The sequence below is a fragment of the Plectropomus leopardus genome, chromosome 9 (assembly GCF_026936395.1).
Source record: "Plectropomus leopardus strain MGB_pleo_1.0 chromosome 9, ASM2693639v1, whole genome shotgun sequence".
Taxonomy (NCBI): Eukaryota; Metazoa; Chordata; class Actinopteri; order Perciformes; family Serranidae; genus Plectropomus; species Plectropomus leopardus.
Window position 1 is genome coordinate 27859442 of NC_142184.1, and position 18215 is coordinate 27877656.

The window sequence follows — 18215 nt, forward strand, 5'->3', positions numbered from 1 at the left end:
TGCTCTCCGAGTGAAAGTTAATGACTCTTATTTTAAATATAGCCTTTAACACTCAAATCAACAGCGTAATCACACGTTGGGGAAATTGGCTATTGATCATTCTGCCTTGTCCGACATAATGACCAGTGCCACAGCAAGCACTTTTAAAAGCAACTTTTAATTCAAACAGCAAATTCCCTGATTAATTCAAATGTTTCCTGCCCAAAACAGTGTGAGTGCAAGAAGTCATACTTTATTTCCACTGGAATATAATGTCATTGATTTGATGTCTCTTTGCTGTCACCATGCAGGCTTTGCAATTGATTAAGACTCACTGAGTAACTGTGGTGCTCAGAATGAGTCGATGTGACTGACCCTCCAGGCAACTTTCCTCTCACTGGAGGCCTTAACACATGCATACATCAGCTAACTACCTCCTACAGCACTGAGTTTGTTCTGCAATTCCATTAAACCACCTTCAGTTGCATGAAGATGTAACACTGATCTCCGCTGTCATATAATCAAGAAACTGCGTATTGTTGTTCTTAAGCTCATGTATGCCTCCAAACGTCGGGGACTGTTTGTGTACAAGGATTACATGCATAATGTGAATATTCTGCCAGGCTCTGAATCAAACTATTATCCCTGTTTGTTTACTCAAACCACAACTAAGGATTCTTTTTGAGATTCCTTCAGTCCCATTGTTTGCCAGCCCGAGCTGTCAGCGCTTTATGCAGTTTATATGTAGATCACTCTGTTCTGAAGCACGGCGCGGAAATCATGAGTGATTCATGTCGCTAACAGCTTTGCGTCTGAAAGGGAATTCTTATTCTGTGCCATTGTTGTGATCACAGATTCGAAAGATCCTCCATATTAACCATTAATAAGTTATTACTTGCTTGATGGATGGATGAATGTACACTTCACATGGGAGTACATGCAGTTGTGGTGAAACATGTTAAGTTTCGATCGGTCTCTGGTACCTAGTTTCCTTTTTATCCTTACTCACAGTTACTCAGAGCAATTTTGAACATAGAGTCATTCTCAGTTTCCTATGATTGGAAGACTGAAAGTGTGTGATAAGCATTGAGTGTCGGACAGATAAAAGCTCTTTCCTAGGCTGTAGGCGTCCCTGTAGAAGAGGCCCTTGATTGCTCCTTTGTCTCTCTCATTCTCTCAGAGCTCAGCTGGCATTTCTGCTCCTGAATCCTCCCTGCAACCGAATATATTCATTGAATAATACAAGAAGCGAGTGTTGGGTCATGTGCTAGACACTCATTTTCCCCTTTTGTTCTCTGAGAGTACAGACATGCTGGAGACAGAAAGTGCTTGGAGAGACACATTGGATAAATTGTCTCACAATCTTTACTGGCGACTCCTTGTGCCATAAAGTGATCTTTCTCTAGTTGGATCATTTCTACAAAATCATCACTTTGAAAATAGACTTGTTTGATTGAATGGTTCATATAAAGCATCTTATTAATTCAACCCCATGAGATGGAAAAACAGGCAGCGCCTCAAGGGGGAATGTGCTGCTATCTGTTTTATGACTGCCATATATTTCTGGTGTTACAATTCAAATAAATAGCTGTTTATGTCTGTGCTACTTGGGGGTAAAAATATAGTCTGAAACCAACTCTCTTGAGAGAAGAACTGAATATTGATCTGCATAAGACCACTTGAAATGTGTGAAGCTTTGAAGAGGTCTCCTTAGATACACATAGCAGATATTTAATGATAGGGCTAGGTTGCTTAGGCAACAACAATACTCTGTATATGACTGAACAGTCTGCATGCATATAGGCTTTATAGCTGTGGCACAAATTGAACAAGGCCAACATCATACAGGGGACTGGAGAAATTGTTCATTTATATAAGAAAATACAGCAAATACTCAAATTTGTCTACTGTAAAACATGAGGCTGACCTGTCTCTAACCTTTACACCTTTAGCACTCTTAGTCCTCGCTGAAGTGCACTATTAGTTGTGTGCGCAAAATGTCAGCTCCATTAACCTATCTGAACACTTGACTTTGGGCTTTGTTAGCAAGCTAACTGGACAGCGAGGTTACTTTGCATAATAGTGTGACATTTTGAAACTGCCCTCAACAGAAAAAACAAAGACAGCATTGGCTGTTTGTTCAAAAGCCTGAAATTATCTCTGGTTTTGTTTACCTGACAAGAACCTCTTGTGGACATGTGATTAAGGACTGTTGACCAGAGACTGCTGCTTATCTCAGGTTTTTGTACCAACACTGCTTTCACAACACCATCTTTCTCTAGCCTGAGCCGGTAATTTATGAATTTACTTGTTCAAACTTTATTTATTTTGTAACTTTAGCCAGGTGTTTTTGTGCCTAACCCTTACGAAACCTTAACCATACCAGTGTCAGATCTGATAACAATCAAATGATGCTGGTTTTTGGATCATTTTCAAAGGCAATGACATCAAAACCATTTTTTTATTTTGGAGGGGTTTGCTGGATATTTTTCTGCACCAATAAAGGTTAAGTTTCACCAAATTGCGCCAAATGACCAGGTCAGCACACCTTACATCTTTTGCCCATTAAAGTAGAAATGCATTGTAAATTCAGACCACTTGACTTCTTGCTGGCATCCAGACCTTTGAATCCGCCCACTTCACTGAGTTGACATCTGACATAATGACATGAAGTTATTATTGTCAGACAGTGTGCTGAAACCAATAAGGAGTAATAGCAAAAATGGCGACTGCTTTAGACAAGATAGACGCTGCTATCAAAGCTGTTCTGAATGACTGTCTTCTCAATATTGCCCAGCATTGTAATTTGTTTTAATTTGCTCTGCTTTGCTCCACTCTTAAAACCCAAGCAAAACCAGTATGCTGGCATTGTCACCTTCAGCGTAGACTTAAAATAACATTAGAATCAGGCTGATATGTTGGTCTCCAGTGATTGGTCTGGTGAAGTTAAATCCTTGTTTTTCAGAAATGACATCTGATTACGGAAGCTCTCAATGAATCAGAGCGGCAAGGAGCATTCTGCCAGCTGGTTTGTCCCTTATCAGGCCTAGACTATTTCCTCCACTGCTAATGGCCAATCTAGAGCTCCATAGTTTTTTTTTGTAAACCAAGAATTTGACCATTTTTAGCAAATGGTTATTCAGTTGTATTTTTCAGAAAAGACAGATGATTAAGGAAACTCTCAATGAATCAGAGCAGCAAGGAGCATTCTACCAGCTGGTTCGTCCCTTATCAGGCCATTAAATGGTCTTTATCAGTGGTTATGCGCATGATAGATATGGTTTAGAAAGACCTGCCTCACCTACTATAGGTTCAGAGGGTCATTATTTGGCCATTAAATGGTCGTTTACACTCACTGTTAAAATAATTATAATGGGGACAAAAAAGGGAGGCACCGGATATAGTATAAAGAGCAAGAAAGTCTGTGATGTACAGGAGGGATGGGGTGGTGGGGGTGTCAACCAAACTGAGAACTTTTACCCAGCAGAGCAGAGTCCTGCGTGAAACCAGAAGTCAACGTTGACTTACTGTCAACAGAGATATTTTTTAAAGTAATATATTTTGAAATTTATTCCTAAACCTCACCACAGAGTTTTTGCACCTATGATTAACAAAAGTTAGGTATGCAAATAACCATTTACTGGGCTGATAATGACCTTCTGAACCTTACCCATATCTATGAGGCTAATAACCACAGATAACAAATAAATCAGGTAAATCAACGACCCTGAAAAACTATATACTCTGATCATTACATTACAAAAGTGGTATATGTAAGGTTATATTGTTCTGTGCTGTATGAATCTGTATGGGTATGACTGGATGTTACTTGACTCACAGCTGTGAATGACGCCAGAGGCATATTGCAAACAGCTGATGCTATCAGCCTATAAAAGCGTGACTTCAGGGCTCTGCCTGAACTAATGCTATGCTTCATATGTATTAGTCAACATTACATCTGTTTTTTAATGCTCAGGGTATACTTTATTTTTTTGTGTGCCTAGTGAAATGTAACCTCCATTGGCAGCCACTAAAAGCCTGATAATTCTTGTCCAGGGTCCTTGCTGTTTCACCTTTGTCGTTTTCACTGTGAACTGTCCAGTTTCTGTGGGCATAGAGAGAAAAAACATTTTTTTTCATCCTTGTTACTGGCAATTTGTTTTTGCCCATTATTTTTTTTTTAATATCATGTAAGGTAAAGACCTTTTTTTCTGGCCACTGTCCCTTCAGCTGCTCAGCTGTGCTAGTAAAATATCAGGCGGTTCTTAGGACAATGACAGCGGTAACAGAGTTTGAAATTTCAAGTCTGGTGGGAATTTGGGGAACCAGACTCTATTCCTCTTGGCTGTTAGTATCACTGCTGCTGACAACCCATAACTGGACAGACCAAAATGTTCTGAATCTCAAGGCTATATCGAGCAGTATTCAAACCCGAGTCAGACCCAGAATTTGATGTATTTGTTAGAGAATTTCATTTTTTTCACATTGTGACAAACTCTGTTAAGAACACTTTAGAATTATTTCAATCATAGCAGGTTTGATTCCAGCCTTCGAACTGGCATTTGGGTTTTGTTGCCTGTCATACCCCCCCTTCTCCCCTTATTTCCAGTCTGCCTATACACTGCCATTCATCAAATGAAGGTGAAAATGCACCAAAAAAATCATTGTGTAAAGAAGTTGAATCACTGACATTATGCTTTAACTGCACTCACATAACCTTTCTGTGTGCACAATCTTCTTCAATACTATTGCAGGCAGTTCCTGTTTTCCATAATACCACCCAATGGACACTGCATGACATTTAGAATAAAAGCGATACTTACATGAATGATGACCTATAGTATTGGATTGCAGTGTTACATGTAAAGAATGTGCTCAGGGGAAATGTAAGCATTGAGTGAAACATTATATGCTCGACTCTGGTCTTGAAACGGTGTGGACTTGCCGGCTCGTTGTGTATTCCATAACGTCCCACCTGTGATTGATTACAATTGTCTGAGGCTGACCAGCTTATTAATCGATTCCACAAAACCTCAGTCCCCTGTGGATCATTTAAAAGAAAATGCTTTTTTTAACTTTTCCTGGAACGGCTGGAGAAGAGGTGCAAAGGGACTGATTGTAAATCATGTTCAAACACAACAAACTGCTGCTAAACTGTAGGTGTGACCTAGTATTTAGGCCCCTAATGCATAGACCACTATGCAGTATTGTCAGATGTAGTAATTTGTAAAGTCACTGCAGTACATTATTGTGAAAGCTTTGTTGTAAATTTGACCTATTTTCAGATTGCTATCTAAATTATTCACATGAGTAATGGAGTACTCTTTGCACTTTAACCTTAACTGTAAAATGCACTAACCACTAATCTTCTGTCAAATGGAGTTTTTTCATTGGGTTGCAAACTGCTGCTTTTTCATAATGTGAACAACTGTCATCAGACTCCCTGATGCTGCCTGGCACCACCCGTGTTTCCGTATGAAAGGCATGGTATGGAAAAAAGTACATGCTTAAAGGGAAACTAAATCTATTGTATCTTTTGAATATCAAATACTCATTCTTTCTAAAGTTGGAAGGATAGAGACTTTTCAAATCCACCCATGCAGCAACTCTCCCATTGTTGTTCCATATGTTTATATTTCACAAAAAATAAAATAAAATAAAAAGATACATTTTATTAAACTTGGGGTTTCTTGTGTGAACTCTGGAGTGTGCCACTGACCCAACACATGACTCCTGCCAAGCACAAGTCAGCTGTACAATTAGAGCGCTAGCTCCTGCTCCGTGGGTTTGATGTGTATGTTTATGTGGCAAACTGCATGGAAGAGTGATTCATTTTTAAATTAAAGAAATGTGCAACACTGTATAAAAGTGTGTGTTTACACAGTCATGTATAGATGCATGTGTGTAAAGGACAGTGCTATTTAGATCAGTCTAAACTTGGTCTTGGAAATAAAATTGTTACTGCAGGGAACTAGTTAACCAGGCATGAGTGGCTAATGTCTCCCTGTTTGGAGAAATTGATGGGACTAAAGCCCCAGAAGCTCAGCAATGCATTGCTGTGGATTAGAGTTAGCAGCAAAATGTATTTTAGCCACATAAAAAAGGCTAAATGTATGCTATATTGAGAATATTTTAACAGTTATACCTTGCCATCAGACAACCCTTTCCTTTGGTGCCACATTTTGTCAAGCATATAACTTCTGTATGCTGTGCTGCTCACTTTGTCACTCACTGTGTCACGCCAAAGGTCAGCTGTGTGCAATGCATTGCTCAGCTTCCGGGATGCTAATTTCGTCTTTTTCCCCAAAAAAGGGAACGTGCTGACAGCTATCTATTATAGGTAATACACTAACCACATACAGCCCCACCTCAAAAAAACCCGAACACCCCATTTAAAGCAAATGTTTCCCTAAATCCATACTTGCTAATGCAAACTGATGAAAAATTCAAATATTCAACCACCATCATGGGCATGTTGGAGTAGAAGTGCAGGCCAGGTGTGAAAGTAGAAAACAAGTACAACTAAGACTTCTATGTTACTTAAACTATTATAATTCTCTGTGGAGTTATGAAAAGGTTAATCAAGGTTGTTTCTGTATACAAAATGAATAATAATCATGTCAGGGTCGGTACGCCCTCTGATCTGGTATCTTTTTCCATCACACAGCTGTCTGCCACCTCCACATCCCGAGCGGCCTTCTTGCAGTGCCTCCGTTGGGGGATTTGGTGCCCCTTCCAGGAGCCAGCTGACTGGAAGGGGGAAGAAATACAGCTTGTTCTGCAAGGAGGTGCAAAGCCAAACCCTCACGGAGTCATGGTCTACAGCACAGAGATGTCTGCCAAAACTCAGAGCCCTGCACCACTCTCAGCTGCAGGCACAGCTCAGGTAGCACAATAGCACACATGTCTTTGTCGAAGGAACAGAATGTAAAGAAAGTGTTGAAAGGTGTTAAAACAAGGTGCTGTTTTCAGCACTCCCACAGATGTTTCCCTGAAGACTAAAGCTTTTGCATTACCTAAATTGTTTTTTGGGCATTATGTGGTGCATTAAGATTGTCTTTATTGGCATGTCCTCAGGTCAGATGACATCATCCATTAAAGCTCTGCATTGTAAATCATCATCACAGTTTACAGCACACTTGTAGGAGACTAATTGTCTTCAAGTCACATATTTTCAGTGACGATATCAAACATTCCAAAGGGTGCAAAAGTCGTCATCCTGTGGTGACTTCACTTTTCACACCTTAGCTGTGAATTTTCACACAGCTAAGATATTAGAAAATAACTACATGTCACCGGCACATATCTCCCTCTTCTGTCTGCTATCTCATTCATTCCAGTTGTGTTCTCCATTACACAATGTGAACTGTTAGTTCTCTAACAGCTTTTTTTTGTGTTACTGAAATGTGTGAAACTTTTTCCTCTCACGGAGGCGGAGGATACCATAACGTTTCGGCTGTCGTCCAGTCTGGAAAGGAAGGCATCGAGCCCAAAGGCGTCTCTGAGGACAAAGCAGGGGGATGTGTCACATCAGAGAAGATCACCTTCATCACCTTCACAGGGTAAATATCATCGTGTAACCCATAATGACTTTTTAAGCACATAAATTAATTACTTGGAAAGGAAAAGGGGCACGCTAATATGAAGAGTTTTCCTCCAAGGTGGATTTGAGAGGCTCTTTACTGCTGAAAAAGAACCCACAGTTTTGTTTCTCTTTCTTCTTTATTGGAACGGAAAGTGTGTGGTCTGTTTCTGCAAATTGTTTTCTGGGCACACCTCAGGTGTGCGGCAACACCCAGGTGTAATCAGCCAAAGTTCTAAGCAACAAGCACAGAAACAGCCTGTCCTCTGCATGTGATGCAGCCCCCACCTCTGCAGTGTTATCTCAATTGCACCACCTGCTCTCTGCATGATTAGCACGCTTCATGATTGAGGTCTGAAGGGAATAAAGGGATAAACTCAAAGTGCTTGGAGAAGACTTTGGCAGTCCATTAGGGCCTCTTGATCTTGAACAAGACTGACTTTGTGTCTTCATGCTCGTGTCTGCTCTGAGAGGGGAACTTTGGCCTGTACGTAGACAACAGATTCACACATCTTATTGTCACTCTTTAGATACTGAATAAATTGGGCTTTTAAAGGTGAATTGTGATAGTGTTATTTATTTTTAGTCAGTGATACCTAGTACCTGTGCCAAAATGATTCAGTATCCTATTCAAGTCTTTGACAGTATGAATGGTAATGTTGGCCTGTCAGTCAGTCCACTGCTTTAGTCTGGACTGGAATACCTGAATTGCCAGGAATTTTGTGTCATGGTGTCCATAGGGCGAATCCCAATAACTTTGGAAACCCTTCAGCTTTTCTTGTGGCACCACCAGCATATCAGATTTTTAATTTATCCAATGAAATATCCCTACATCTACAAAACAAACTGCCAACAGTCATGGCTCCCCGAGGATGAATCCTATTCAATTACTCCCTAGCTTTTTCTCTTGCACCCCCAAGTTGATATTTATGTTTTGTATTGTAATGTGCCAATAGGATTGCTAAAAATTGTGGTATACTAGTTCATGCCCCCCTCCAAATACTCATTTTTGTGATACCCAGATATTTGTTACAGCACTATTATCTGATAGAAAAATTTCCCATTTTCTATGTTGTATCAGTATTTGTCCAATACTTAGTTTAAAGACAACATACACTCAAAGCTGTTAGTCTGGAACATTGTTGCATGGCATGTGTTTTTTGTAATATGATGTTTTCATGAGAAATCATAGGAATGATGGCTGACATTAGAAAAAAATAAAGTTGTAATAAACCTATAAATATATTTATATTAAAAAGAAACCTGAATTATCCTTTTAAGGTGATGCAATAGGACTAACACATGGAGTTAGGCCTCAGTCCATAGCTCATTATTTTCCTATTTCTTATTTTAATTTCTTCATTTCTTAATTATTTCTTGCTCTTTGTTTGCTAATTCAGTTTCTTCCTCTTCATGAAAAGCAAATATTAAAGCATGTAAAGTACTATTTGTACATAGATAATATAATGTCACTAAAACACTAGCAGCAAATATTTTCTAGTTTGAACATGGGCATTTATTCTTAACCTTAGGAATTCTCTCCCATTTACAGCCTTCACTTAGATGTTCACATTTATTCACCAATCCACACTTACGTCACGATACAATATTATTGCGATTTTAAACTTTTTGTGCTTTGCCGATTATTGCAATAACATGTATTTGATTTATTTCCTTTTCAACTGTAAATTATATCCCCAAAGGAAAACTTTGTCAAAATCTGTTTTATCTTATAAGATAGGGTCTGTTTTCTAGTCTGTTCATCTTACTTTAATCATTTTTTATTGCAGCAAAATGTATCAAGTTGACTGAAAAGAAATTATTTTATTTTTCTAGTAGGCTGCCAAAAGTTGAATTTGTGTCTAAAAGTATTGATACTTGAAGTCCCTGCATTGATATAATATTACCATGCAAAATATTGCCATACTGTGCTGTTTTACTTTTTTCTCCCCAACCCCCGTAAACCACCTTTTGATCCAGTGGTTAACTGCAGTGAGATTTTGGCCATTTAACTTTTTGTGTGATTACTTATCCATGTTTTGGCATACAGTAGAAACCACTTGTACTTGTGGGTTGTAATCCCACAAAGAAAGGCCAGTGTTCCCTCAAGCTTAAAGAGGTCTGCGCAGAATCTTGTTGAAGTATTTGGAATGAAAAGGAAGCCTGGAAATACAGATTCAAGAGGGTTTTGTGTTTTCATCATCCAGCTGAAGTCCTAATCCTGCTTTGTAAGACAAACCCTGGTTCTCCTGAGTGTGAATATGTACAATCATACCGGCTTGAAGTATTGATTGTATTTCAGAGTTTTGATTTCCCACTGTTTTGCTGTCCTTTATAACCAACTTTGATTCTCAGAATTTTCCAAACCTGCATGCACTTTGTTTTGTTGTGGAGGAAAATCAGAAAGTTTCTGAAAAAACTTTCTAGGGCTCAATTACAAGAATCCCAGTGACAATGACATATTGTTTATCCATACAAGTGGGATCATTGTTGCAGAGCAGCTTCAGTGTGCATTTAAAATACATTTTTGTCAGCACACATATTGGCTGTTCTTTGCTTTCTATAAGTGCAGTGATTAAGAATGTGAAAATAAACCTGAACCAAGTCCCTGTTTTTTTCCCTTCAGATTTAAGGTTGTTATCAGCGTATGCTGCTGAATTTTTCCAACAGAGGCATTTTTATTCCGTCGCTCCCAATTAAGCATGACCGTTCCACGATATCCTTCCAAAAATAACTCCTGAACCCGGAGCTTTAAAGAGGCCTCCCACTGAAACAAAGTTCTGATTAAATATTCCACATACTGCTCACAGCCAAAGATAAATGATGTGCCACTGTCTGCATCTCTAACTGAAACCCAAACTGCTGATTTGCTCTGTGTCTGTCAGTGAATTGATTAAAAGTGTAGTAAACACTACACACAGCCACTCAATCCCTGTGACAGCACAGAGAACTTGAGTGGACCCCGGTCGTATACTCGATGATTTCCCCACTAATGATGCTGTTAACTTATCTTGGGAGAGAAGAATAGCGTTGATCAGGGCCTACTTCATGGGCGTGTAGAGAAAGCTTTTGGAAAAGTCTATTAATGACATTTTAATCAGTGTTCAAGTGTCCTCAGAGGATCGCCCAAGAAGCCTGAATGATTTGGGCTAGTGTTCAAAAGAGAATGATATCATGAATCTCTGTCATTCTTTGATTTCAGAGCTTTAATCATCCTTGACTTTGTTTTTGTTTTTTTTTTTTGTTTTTGTGTGTGCATGTGTGTGTGTGGAGGGGCACACAGACATTCCAGTATGTGTGCTGCTTTCCATTGCAGATACGTAGCTTATTTAGATAATATGAAATTCATAGCCAGATGGTTGAAGGAATTGGCAATATATCAACATTATATCAATGTAATGATATGAGACAAATATCACAAGTGTTGTCTTTTCCTGGTTTTAAATGCTGCATTTCAATCAAATGATGTAATTTTCTGAACTTACAAAACTGTTCTAGCTGTTCCATTACTTGTTTTAACCCACCTTATTGGTCGGTCGGTTGGTCCGTCCATCTGTCCATCCTTCTGTCCTACTTTCAGTTTTTATATCGGGGTATACCTTGAAACAGGTATCTTGCTGCACCTTAGTCTGAAATATATAATTTGTGTATTTGATGCATGTATATTTATTAATTTGCAAAGATCACTGAGCTTCACAACCTCTGAATCAGCCATTGGATAGAAAATAAAAAACAAGCCACCCGTAACCTCTTATATGAGGCAAACTTATCCAACAGGTGGATCAGGCGAAAGAGCAGGAGTTCAAAAGGCAGGCTGAGGGTCATAACAGCTAAAACTCAGGCAGGCAGAGAAAATGCCTGGAACTAAAATCAAAAATCAAGTGTTGCAGCAAAATTGCTAGTCCTCCCATTGACTTCAATGTGCATGTAGGTAGTACGTCTAAAGGATGCATGAAAAAAACCCCACAGAGGCCTGCAGTGATAGTTGAAACAGAATCAGCTTTTGGAGAAACGCAACCTGATGTCACACTGCAATGAGCAGTCATGTAACCGGCTATCAGGTCGAAAGATGCCTGTGGACCATGGAAACAAGTTATACAGTTTCTTTATTTCATTATATATTATAGTGATTAAAAGAACCAGTGTGTGTTTGCATGTGTGTCTTTTCTGGCAGTAAAGATACTACAATAACAGTAATAAAATGGAATTTTACAGATCTTTTCAGCAACCATAAAGAAACTTATTAAAGACAAATACACGGTCACTGGGATGGTGAAATTGGCTTTCTATAGGTAGTCTACAACCTTCCCTCCCTCACAAATGGGCCATCTCACACTGCTGCACAACCCTGCGGCTAATCATGGCAATGCCTGATTTGGTATGAATGCAGCCTGAGGCAGAAGGACAGTAGATGATGTGGCGGGGAATAAATGGAAGTGGGGAGGTATATACGCCAGTGGACTGATGGGGAAGTGAGAACAGGTGTGCGGGTGGGCAGGGGAGGTCAGATGGTGGTGAATGGATGGAACAAAGGATCTGAACAGGAGAGTTAATGCATGGTGAAGACACAAGGAAACCTCTAAGTTAATCATGATGGACGTCAACACAAGGGTGGGAAATCTTGTCAGGTCCATACATTTTCATTAATCTACAGTTTAGCAACAGAATCCCTGTTTACATGGCCATCTCACATCATTCACGGCTTCTAATGATCAACTGAGAGGGGTAAAATATGGAGGCAATCTTGCTGTTTTGACACAGATGCTCATTAATGAATGTTAATGATGCATCATCTTTGCATATTTAAATGCATTCTTTCTCAATCTGCGGTGTCTTAGGTGCTTGTATCCGCCTCTTGTACATCTGCTAGTTCGCTCAGCTGTCAGGCAGGCCGCTCATTGATCACAAATAAACGGCCAACTGCACTTCAGTCCAGCTAATGAGGTGAAACACATTTACCAGCGGAGATGTAAAACAGAGGAAGTGCTAAGCCCTAAAAACAAAATGGCTGCCGGGGGGGTTTAAGGAGAGGGGGAGGAATGCCAGAGCTCATTTTGTAACATAGAGCCAGCCCCGTTCTGCTCCGTGTCCACTCTGTGTGCATGTAGTCTGAGCAGATGGGAGCTACAGTAAGACACCCCAGGCAACTGAAGCAATTTCCAAAAGGCCAGTCAAGCCCTGCACAGAGAGCGAGAAAGAGTGGGAGAGGAGGACAAAGAGATGCTGGAAAGCCTTTCAATTCAGCATTACCATGGCTACCAACCAAAAACCTCAGGAAGCATTGTTAGACTTTAAACTCAGTGTGACATCTAAATCCAACATTGCCTCCTGATCTGTGTGAAATTGGATAGATTTGTCCCTGATTGTAAGTACTTTTGCAATTCCAGTGTTGAGTGGAGTTATTTACCTCGCTAAAGTTAGGCAGTGCACATTGTCACAGTATGTTCTTCATACCTCAGGATGCCACCTGAACGCAAGTGCAATCGAAAAGAGAGCAATCTGCAGATGACATGCCTTCATACTGTTAATTCATACGCCCTCTCACGAGACAATATTCTGTTAACCGTTTGAAACCTACAGCACCTTTCTTATCCTGCTTTCAGCTGCCTTTCACAAGTATTTAATCATTTTAACTCTGGGCAAAAATTAGCTAGGGGGAAACTACATTCATAATAAGCATAGTTACATGTATATAATTACACACACACACACATATAATTAACAGTGCTGGCCGGTACACAGAGCATAAGGAAGACATGTTGATGATTGAGCTTGTTAAAAATTGAACTGGTGTTGTTTGTACATGGCGAGGTGATGCACAATACATGAAAGGGATAACTGCTAAACTTATTTCATGCGTACGCTTAGTTTACGCTTTAAAAGGCGGATGTACTGTTCGTTTTTTGTCTTAATCTACTTTTGTTTTGCTTTTGTTTTCCAGCTCAAAAACATATTCCACCAGCTTCTCCTCCAGAATCTCCTCAAGGCCCCGGGGTAAGATACCTTGTCACCTACACAGCTTAAAGTACTGACTAAACCCTAAGTGCTAAAACAGCTAGTGCTGTGACAAAAAGGTGTGTGATGTTTCTTTTTTTCCCCCACTGAATCCAAGTCTACACAGCAAGCATTTTTGCTGCTTTGGTTAAAAAATTCTCTCCTGCAATCAGTCTGTCCATGCAGGATAACCTGTGCTAATCACCTGTCACTTAAAACTGTATTATGGGATTTTCATTTGCTTTTTTGGCCAATTAGAGCAGCGGAACAAGCTGAAAATAAAACAACTGACATATTACCATCTCATGAAGTTACGGCTGACAAATAGTCTAGACAAGTAGTCTATTTACACATCCACCAGACAAGATTAACAGTCATTTAGAACTGTGTTCCTGTCCTATTAATATAGTGTTCCCTCTCCTTTGCTCTGTTTCGGTCTATTTGACTAGCTGCTAAATGTCTGGCTTTCTTCTAAAGCAAGTCACTAACATTGTCTGTCTGCTGTCTAAGGTGTTCTTGAGATATTGTGCTCACAAAAATAAGACGGATGAGGTCACAGGGACCTTGACCTTTGACCTATGACTACAAAAATCAAATCAGTTCATCATTTAGTCCGAGTGAATGTTTGTGTCAAATTTGAACAAATTCCCTCAAGGCGTTCACAAGAATGTGCACATACTGTGAAACCATGATATTTTCAGACAGTTATTGTACCGTGAACATGTAATACAGTTGCAGCCCTGTTTTGTATGGTATTTGACATATTATGATGACATTTCATCTACTAAATAATGAAATAATAATAGTGATAAAATTGCTTTATGTATTGATAATACATAATTAGCTTCCTCAGTGGTGGCCTACTTTACAGCTGTTTTTTACTGTATATCTGCATGTAAAAGCAAGAATCAAATTTCACTTGCTCAGTAGAATTGCATTTTGATCCTTTCAGTATGATTCCTATGTGATAATGTATTCAGAGCAGATTTAGACCAGCTTTAGACTCTTTACACATGACACTGTGAAGTTGCAAATGTCTTGCCTCTTGTTCAGGTGTTAATTAAAAACGTAAATAGTAAACAGTGTAACATAGGTATCTGGAAAAAAAAGTTCTAGTGCAGTTGTTTCACAAAATAGACTTCATTTCACGCTGCTGATGTGCTGTTGAATGCTCAAAACTGTTATATACAAAGATCAGTAATTGAAAGAAAAGACATGAATGCTGCATGCTCAAAGTAGTATTGTTGTTCTTGACCCCGATCATGGCGCAGTGATGAAATGTGTCTTTTCTCTCACTTTTCTGCTGAGTGAAGAGACATTATTAAAGTGTGCAAACGTTACCTGGCTCTTGTCTGTACTCAGCGATATGAATGGATCCAGTTAGCAGCTGACCTGGAGTGATTCCTGGCTGGATGACAGGATCAGGAAGCCCCTCTAGCAGTTCCCTTCACACAGATACAGCTACCCTTCCATGCCATTTAGACAAAGCTCATAAATCTTGACTAACCTGCAGTCATGCTGTGTCTGGTTTGTCGACAGGAATTGCAGGTCAAGCATGTATGCGTTTTTTAAAAAATGTCATGAAAAATGCATTATCTGTCCCAGATCTCTCAGCAATAACGTAATCAGGAAGCATAATTGGCATTGTTTAATCTTTTGACTCACCTGAGTGAGATTCTAGAAAGGTTGGGTCTATTAAAACATCGTGCAGCCAGAGTTTTACTGATTATGTATGCCGTTGGCTTGGCAAGGGAGGAATGGAAGTGTGTGGGTATGCGTCTGAAAATGTTATTCTTGGTGAAAGACAACAAGATATCTGTGTGTGTCTATCAAGGAGTGGTTAAATCAGCACAGAAACCTGGGAAATAGGAGACATAGTGATGATGATAATAACGCCTATTTGCATTAAGTCAGATTAAATGTCACATTAGCATCAGTGTATGTTAGAGGCGTCCCGCAGGCAACTGATATAGCACTGATCAATTCTACAATAACTATGTCATAAATTTAACTGCACCATAACCATCCACCCGTTGTATCTGAGGTGGGCGACATTGACTGACTCACATCCTTTTCTTAAAAATAAAAAAAATTCCCGGCATCAACCATATGTACCAACAGTGTGTGTTGCTGTGTGTGTATTTGATATGTCTGTTCATCCTGACTGAGCTAAGCTACCGTTACCATCATCCTTCAGCCTGAGCGGAGATGCCAGTGGAGTCTGGGAGTTGTGATGGATGCTGTTCTCTCAGTATGAGGGCAGGGACACATACACACACACACACACACACACACACACACACACACACACACACACACACACACACAGACTAATATTGTGCCACAGAGCAGAGGAGGAGAGAGATCAGGTCTGTTTCAGTGTCAGCTCTTGGGGCCAAAATGAGCCGCGGTCTGTATCGTCAAACCAACAGGGACCGGGAGCTGTGGGAGCGCAGCACCCATGAACTCTACAAATCGACCCTTATTTTGATTAAACAGTGAAGGCGGTGAAAGCCTGTAAGTGGGCAGCTCCCAGTGGTTAACAAGAGACGACTGTGGTCATACTGGGCAGCCCTTTGGGGATGACATTAGAAAATGATGGTGCTTAGTGGGGTGTACCACTGGGCATGTACAGTCTTTTTTTATCTCTCAATTCCCAAAACATCTGGTCTATCAAACAGGCAGAATGAATGTGAAAGGAAAATATGTTATTTCCAATGTGTGTTTTTGTTCGAATGACTCTGAGTCTTTCCACCACCAATTAGTAGATGTTTATAGAAAATATTTTCAAGGTTTAAGGGTCACCTTTCAACCACATTTTCCCAAAAGGAGCAAGCAATTAAATTTGCACCCAAGGTGAAGCACAAATTATAAGGAGGAAAAAAAAATATTTAAAGCATGAATATTGCAAAAACAGTGGCCACAAGTAGCAATTACAGCATAATAGCTCACACAATTCAAAGACATCATCATTAGGCAACCTTACTGAGAGTAACTGGAGTGGAACCATAAGCAAATGAAATCTGGAAACTGACTCATTTTGTTACTTTCATGGTAGTTCCTATTGAAAGTTTTCTCACATTAGCTACCATAAGCCACTGGTCATACCAGATGGATTATGACTGTAGGTATTAAATTGAGGGTGGGTTTATAAAGCTATTTTTTCTTATAAAGGCCAAGTGTTTAGGATTAAGGAGGATATATTGGCCGAAATGGAATATAATATAATAACTGTTTGCTATTTAATCATCGGAAAATAAGAATTTGGGTGTATTTGTATTTGCTTCCTTAGAATGAGCTATTTATATACGGAGCAGGTTGTTGTTTATGGAGATTGCCATGTTCACCCTCATATTTCTACAATAGCCTAGAAGGGACCAACCAACTACGGCTTCAAACAGGGCCACTCATGTTTCGTTTTGGTGTTTTGAGTTTCTGGTTTCGTGTTTCACATTTTGCGTTTTTGTGTTGGCCACTGTAGTTATCAGCTCATCTGCGACATGCAGCTTTGGAAAACTACTACATTGTAACTTAAAACTGCATCATTTAGTGTTTGTGAATAATTCGGCTCATGATAAAAACCTCGTGAACATCTGGATCTTATGTTATCATAGAAAAAAGGGGAGCACAACTTAGCATGTGGTGGGCCAGCCACCCATTTCAGATGGCAGATATACACTGACATACACTGATTTATAACATGAAACTGCTTTATTCAAATCACTAATCACTTATTTAAATCACTGGGTCCATTTGTTTTGGGGAGGGAGTGATGTCTGCGAATAATTCTTCCCCGGGAAGAACCTCCTGAACAATGAATCATGAAACCTAACTGGGACAAATTTCATCTGGTTGCAATCTGCAATCCTCATCATGAGATGCCACTATATCCCCTGTCTTACACATTTTAATTCTTTATTAAAAAGTTAACCCTTGATTTCTTTCAAAAACATGGAAAGCAGGCAACAAGCAGCTAAAAAGAAAACAAAGACCCCAAAATAAGCAAGAAAAAAAATTTACCTGAAACAAAAGAAAACAAAAACAAAAAAAGGAATTAAAAGAAAAACAAACAAACATGAAATGACCTGAACTATGTGCTAAAATAAAATAAAAACAATACATAAAAATAACTATTATTTCTGATAAACAAAGTTTTCTTGTTATTTTACCCTTAGTTTTTTGATAATGTTCAAATGATTTTCTCTCTCTTTCTCTCTCTTTTGTAGCTAATTTTCCAGTCATTTTCTTGTTAACTTTTACTTATTTTTTCGCAGTTTGTCTGGCATTTTGCGTCAAATTGCTGATTGCCTTTTTTCCCATGTTTCTGAAAGAAATCAAACCGATTTGCTCATGATTCAAAGGTTTAAAAGCCTGGGAAAGGTATCTGAACTCAGCACATGGAATCTAATCTCAATCCAAGTTTCAAAGGCTTCAATGGTCTCGCATTTAGACTGCACTTTTTTTCTTTATTTTTAATTTGAACATGATGTAATCCATTTGATATATGTGAAATATGAAAGAGTTCTTTTTAGCCTCAGATAGCTCAGTGTTTTGGTTTTCCTGCCTGTAAATACTACTGTCAAACATCTAATGTCCAAAAACAGCAAAAAAATTAAAATAAAGTAAGTAAATTAATTCAATTAAATTCAATTTGCTTTAT

At 39.2% G+C, this 18215-nt stretch overlaps 1 protein-coding gene across 2 annotated transcripts in view; it reads left to right on the top strand.

Annotated features, from left to right (window-relative positions):
* Nucleotides 1-18215, top strand: part of nphp4 (nephronophthisis 4) — a 198305-nt gene that overhangs the window by 89866 nt on the left and 90224 nt on the right. For both annotated transcript variants that reach the window (XM_042491381.2, XM_088082428.1), the window contains exons 9-11: nt 6647-6865; nt 7412-7541; nt 13503-13555. In XM_042491381.2, the coding sequence (XP_042347315.2) occupies nt 6647-6865; nt 7412-7541; nt 13503-13555 (402 nt within the window). The remainder of the gene's footprint in view (nt 1-6646; nt 6866-7411; nt 7542-13502; nt 13556-18215) is intronic.